The sequence below is a fragment of the Prenolepis imparis genome, unplaced genomic scaffold (genome assembly GCF_030444845.1).
Source record: "Prenolepis imparis isolate NDT839.2.m4 unplaced genomic scaffold, iyPreImpa1.0 SCAF_8, whole genome shotgun sequence".
NCBI classification, from domain to species: Eukaryota; Metazoa; Arthropoda; class Insecta; order Hymenoptera; family Formicidae; genus Prenolepis; species Prenolepis imparis.
Genome location: NW_028141166.1, coordinates 14,427,394 through 14,433,890, shown reverse-complemented (window position 1 = coordinate 14,433,890; position 6,497 = coordinate 14,427,394). Strand labels below are relative to the sequence as shown.

At 35.1% G+C, this 6,497-nt stretch overlaps 1 protein-coding gene across 1 annotated transcript; it reads left to right on the top strand.

Moving 5' to 3' along the window:
* Nucleotides 1-865: 865 nt before the first annotated feature.
* On the top strand, nt 866-2,341 carry Osi16 (DUF1676 domain-containing protein Osi16). Its single transcript, XM_083043715.1, is given in 4 exon segments — nt 866-907; nt 909-1,094; nt 1,097-1,610; nt 1,816-2,341. Coding segments are annotated over 4 exon segments (1,125 nt in total). The 3' UTR covers nt 2,199-2,341.
* Nucleotides 2,342-6,497: the final 4,156 nt, after the last annotated feature.

Genomic DNA, 6,497 nt, shown 5'->3' with positions numbered 1-6,497 from the left:
ATGTTTCGGATAATTAATTCAGTTGATTAAATTCCTATATTATATTATTATATCTCTAATTAAAAATTAGCTTTTGTTTTATTCTTTTGTTTTATTCTTTTGTTCTATTCTAAAATGATGTTTTTATAATAACGAAAGAACAATTTCTAGATCATTTAGATCAAATATATAGACATTTTATATTATATATTTTATATCATATTATATGTTCTTATACTACATGTTCTCTATAGTGAAAAATCTTATATTTTATAAAATAATATTATGTGACAGTATTATAGATAAAAAAATCTCTATAATCGTTTCTTAATCTAATATCGTTTTTTATAGTCTTATAAATTTTTATAAATTAAAGTTTATATATATGTGCGTGTATATTATATATATGTATATATGTGTATAGTATTGATGTAAATGTATAAATATAATATATTACGAAGAAAATATATTTAATTATGCAAAAGCTTGATTTAAAGTTTTAAGATTTGTAAGTCATTTTATAGTTATTTATATATAGTAATTATAAATTTATAAATGAAAAAGATATAGAAAAATTCTCGGATTATAGCATTAATCAATAGATAATAAGAAATGATTTAAAAAAAAATTAATCGCACATACATATCAATATATTGTCAATAATACAATTAAATAAATGAATCGAGGAAATGAGCATTCGCTCTCATTCATCATTTATCGTACTCATTTATTGGTAATGTTTTTTTCTTACGTAAATTTGACTCAGATTCGAATTCTCCGCTCTATTTGACGCTCCCTCTCGCCGTAGCTGGGCGGCTGCGAGAAGCCCTCCTCTTCAACATCCACAAAGAAGAGAGTTCCGTCGCCGTACTCTCAACTACGGAGAATGTATGAAACGACCGAAAGGCAAAAAGGAAAAAGGACTACCTGTTGACTCGCTCTATATATACTGCAAGTATCCGAGGGTATGTCCAGTGCACGAAACGCGTTTCATCCGTCAGCTTCAAGGTCCTTCGTCTTCAAGGATATCGTCGCGCTGCTGGCGATCCGTAGACCTAGGGCGGAAAAAAAATTCTGCACAAATTCTTCTTACTCCAATCAAACTTCAAGGAACATCCAAAAATTCGCGATGAAAGGAATTACGCAGGAATTTTCACGTTGTCATCTCCTTCTTCTGGTACTTTGTCTTTCGGGATGCGTCAGCGCAGAGATCGAGAGACGCACCTCGAGGCAAATGATAGAAGAAGCGCCGGAAAATCTGGCGTCTAATTTAAACAAAGATTGCGGAAAGTCATACAGTGCCACATGCCTCAAGCTGGACGTGGTGTCTTTCCTGGATAAATTGTCGGAGCAAGAGAACATCGGTATCTTGCCGGGTGTATCTGTGATCAAGGAGAACAGTTCCACCGATGTTCCGGCATCGGAAGTAGTCGCCAATTTGGCGAGGGACTTCCCGAACGACGTTGAGAAGAGGCTGGATGCTTATTTGGTTCACAAGGTCGGCAGTTATCTTAACAGCCACTCAATCTCCATCAAGCTTTTCGATCCAAAAACCTTTGAAGCTACCAGGAGCTTTAACGAAGATGCACTCGCGCAACTTGGCTTTGGTGGCAAAGAAAATATTGAAACAGGTTAGAATTTTTTATAATTTTATTATTTATCTAAGTTTTTATTATTTATCAAGAAAATAGTAAATAAGAATTATTAGATAATCGAACAGTTTAAGCTCGGGTAATTTATTTTATTAAAATATGTGCTCGAATCAGTGTGTTTTATATTTCGATTATTTACGTTTCAAGATTAATTATTAATTATTATTTTATATTTTTATCACAGGACGTAAAAAGGACAAAAATTACGGCGGTCTGATGGCCGGTCTGATGATGATGAAGGGAACTCTCGGCGCGATGGGATTCGGCGCGCTGGCGCTCCTCGCCGGAAAAGCCCTGATGACCGGTTTGATGGCGCTAATGTTATCAGCCATCATCGGGCTCAAGTCTTTGTCTAGCGGCGGCGACAAGAAGACGACGTACGAAATCGTTAGCAAACCGGTGTACAGCACCTCGCATACGCATAGCACGGAGGAGCATCACGGAGGACATGGAGGATTCGGACATTCCGGATATGGAAGATCCCTCGATTCCGTTCACGATACGGTTCAACAGGCCGTGCTGAAATACGGCAACGCGCGCGATCGCAGATCAATCTTGCCGAATTAATCTCAACTCAATGATCTATGAATCCGACGAGTAGCGTCCGCACTCGCCGGTACACGACAGAACCATCTTTAGCACATCTCTACCTCACTGAGTTTCTTTTTTTCCTTGCTGTTTCTTTTTACCATCTAACGCACAATCGCGTCTCCTCCTCATGTCTATCCTTCTATGTCTTCTTATCTCGTTTCGTCTCTCTTCTCTCTTCTCTGTCTCGCCATCATTATCATTTCTTATCCGCCTCTCTAAGATCTCATCTGGCTTCATTTGTCGCTTCATGAATTATCATATTCTTATTATTATTTATAGTTACCTACGTATATTTATTGCGGCCGCCGTTGCATTTTCTATTGGGGAAGCGTCGTGCACGCAGATTACCCAAGATCATGTACATGATTTTTGAATATTTATTTTGTTACTGTTAAAGTTGTAATAATAAAGAACATTTGTAAAGACACATATGTAATGCGTTGTCATTGTTACTAATTGCAGCAATCATCAAGAATCGCGGAATACATACGCTGCAATAAGAGTGCCTGTCGTAGTGATTAGCGATAGTCATCAGGAATTTGTTAATTTAAATGAGAAAATTACGTTGAACTTTTCTAACTAGCCAGCGTAAACGTAACGTATAACCGCATCACGCGCTGAAAAGTGCACATGTTTACTGTTATAGTAATTTAATTGCTACGGTTAAACGTAGATATCTCTGAAGGTGAATGTACGGACCAATTAAGAAGTAATAAGGCCAGCACCTTCACCATAGACAACTATCAGGCTAACAATCCTGCACCAGATCATAAAGTATTGCGAGTCTCAAAGCGCGCATAATCACATATATTATTACATACATACATAACACATCCACATATATATACACATATACACATATACATGATGTGCTCCAAGTATCTGAAATAAAATATAATTATTATCATAATCGTATATATAATCATAGAGAGCAACGAGTTAATTTTAATTCATTAATAGAATATGACAAATAATAAACGGAATATTTTTCTAAACATGATAACAAATAATAATTTAATATTACATCTCACACAAGAAAATACCAAGTATTGATATATTATAAAAAAAAAAAGATAATCAAACACCCTTAAGTGATATATGTCAACAGACAATTATTAAACGTATATCAATTATTGGTTGTCATTCTTGTTTTTATTTCGATATTGAAAATCTTTTAAATTATAAGTTTAAATTATAAGTTTTAAATCTGTAATTAATTTGTAAGTGGCACAAACTGTCTCATCTTTGAGATGTTCTTATAAGCGTGTCAACGTAATATAGCTCGTAATGCTGTATCCGGAAACGTTTGTTTTAACTATTGCGTGTACCATCTAATTGTGGCTAAAACCCGATGAATGATTTTGATTCTTTCTTGATTCGTCTCTTCAATCATATTATTAGATGACTACTTGTCTCTCGCTGTAATGACAATCGTGACAAAGCTTCGCGAGGATACCGCGAATGACATAAATTTCATTGTATATAAACGATTGCGATGATCCAGAGATCAGTCAGTGTCAGTCAGTGTAATCCCCCCAAAGTTATATCTCCGTCATTCATCATCGTCATCGGTATCGACCAGCGTTAACTATTCAAGGTGCAAAAGTGCGTGAACCTATGTTCGTCCTCTGTCTGCTGATTGCGTGCGCGATCCATGCGAATGCGTACGAGAAGAATGAGAACCGAAACGTCAAGGATTACATCCTCGATACGGGATTGCGCAAGACGCCAGTCGAACGTAGAATATTCAATCTCAAGAAGAATGGTTTTAAGATCGACGTTAAGATAGTTCCAGCGCCCAGAAATGATTCCATGAAAAACAAGGACGACGATTATTTTCCGGAGTTCCCCGTAAAGGATATTGGCAAATGCGTTATTGAATTTTCGCTCGGCTGCATCAAGAAACGTTTCGTCCGTTTCTTGGAAACAATAACTCGCCTCGATGAGATTACTTTGCTCGGGCAAGACATGAAATTGGTGAAGATCAGAACGATACATAGATCTGATGGTCGAGCGATGAATAATACGGATATTAGCATCGAACGCAGTTTGGATGATTTTTTCAATTCCTTTACTCTGCGTATCACGTTGCCTAGATGGAACAGTAAGCGTGAAAAAAATCAGATCAATGTAATGTACGATGATACTGCTGTAGTGGAAGGTTAGTGCGAAGGAAACTAATGCAAAGGATTTGATATTAAAACAAAATTGCAGTCACGCAATATAGACATCTTAAATGGCAATTTTTAATGGACAATCTTAAATCTTCAAATATCTCTTAGAAATCTTTAAACATTTTTAAATACATCTTTAGAACACTTGTGCGTTGTTCGAGAAATTATTGTTCTTACCAGTTAAATTGTTAAGTATAATTTCTTACAGGACGAGGTAAGAAAGGTGGCGGAGACAAGTGCGGTGGTGGAGGTGGTAAGGGCAAAGGATGCCAAATGATGATGATGGGCATGGTAATGATGATTAAAATGAAGCTGATAGGTATATTATTTTTTTATATTCTTCCATGATCTCTTTTTGCACCGGACACATATTTTTACTATTCAAATATTATATTTCTGTTTTGTATAATTTTTAACCCCCCCCCCCCCACACACACACACATGGAAATATTTCGTTATAATAAAATAATATTAAATACTTGGTATGATAGGATTGATAGCAATGAAAAGTATGATGATGGGCGGTATGTCTCTGATGCTTTCCATGATGATGCTTATGAATAAATTTGGAAAGGGCGGAGGCGGCGGCGGCAGCGGCCCATGGCAGAGCGGAGGTGGTGGAGGAGGTTCGACTATTCCCTTTTAAATTTTAATATCTCTATGTTTTGTGTTTAATTGTTGAATTCTAAATAATCTTTCTTAAATATTTTTACGTTTTGTGTCTAATTGAAATCTAAATAATTTTCCTTAATTATTTCTAAGTTTTGTGTCTAATTGTTGAAATCTAAATAATCTTCCTGAAATATTTCTATGTTTTGTGTCCAATTGTTGAAATCGAAAGAATCTTTTTTAAATATTTCTATGTTTTGTATCTAATTGAAATCTGAATAATCTTTCAATGCTCGCACTAATTTACATTGATTGCTATATTAAAAAATTTTGATAACCATAAACTTTGATAGTCCATAACAATGTAAAAAATTAATATAAAATAGCAATCTTTCAACAAAAAAGTCTATAAATAACAAAACTAAATAATATCTTCATAAAACACCTATGTTTCTGATCTGGTAACACTTTCCAGGACAACTCAAAGAAATAATACTTCTTACGAAAGCTTCGGGTGGTGGTGGTGGCGGCGGCGGACCTAGTGATAGTTATGGTGCACCTCCACCAAGTAGTTATGGTCCCCCTTCAGGAGGAGGCGGCGGCTATGGAGGCGGTGGAGGCGGATGGGGTCGCAGCTTCCACAAACGACCGATGATGTTATCCTACGACAAAATGATTAAGGAGGAGACGACCACAAATGATGGATCTAATCACACCCCGAATGTAGGAGAAGTTATCTCGAACGCGGAGAGTATCGATTATCCGGACTATCAAGACTATGAAAAATCACCATCAGAAATAAGCTCAAACTCCATGACTTCTAATTGGAATGTAGCAAATTACAAGGCTTTCTACGAATATGAAGGCATCAATAGAACTGCTGATTCGGTAAAAAATAATTCGAAGGTGGAAACAACAGTAAGTGGAAAAGAAAAAAGTTTCATCTTCAACAGAAATCCATCTACCATCAATCTCATTAACGTGACCGGAAAAAATGTTGATTCTATAACAAGCACAAATCAACCTGATGTTACTCATAAAACAGATATAACATATATGGATGAATGGCAGGCTACAGCTGAAAAAATAAATTCCAATAATATTCCATTGTCAAATTCGAATGTAAAAATTGAATTACAGCAAATCGAGCCGCATTCTAAGAATATGTTACATGGAATTTAGATCAATTATAATTGTATGGCACAATTATTGTATGCATGTTTATAAATAAAAGATATTACAATCGTTATACAATTATAAAAAATGTATTTCACTGATATATTGATCACATTTTTTATAAGAAATGTTTTTGAATAAAATCAAATTAAAAATTAAAAGATAGATATATTTAAAAAAGAAAATATCGTTAATAATATATTTTTAGTTTAATAATAATCGTTATAAACTTTTTGTTTCAACAATTTTTTAAGTTGTTTATCGATTTTGTTTGTAAGATAGTAGCGCGATCTTCTGAAGAGTCTTCCAAGCTTCT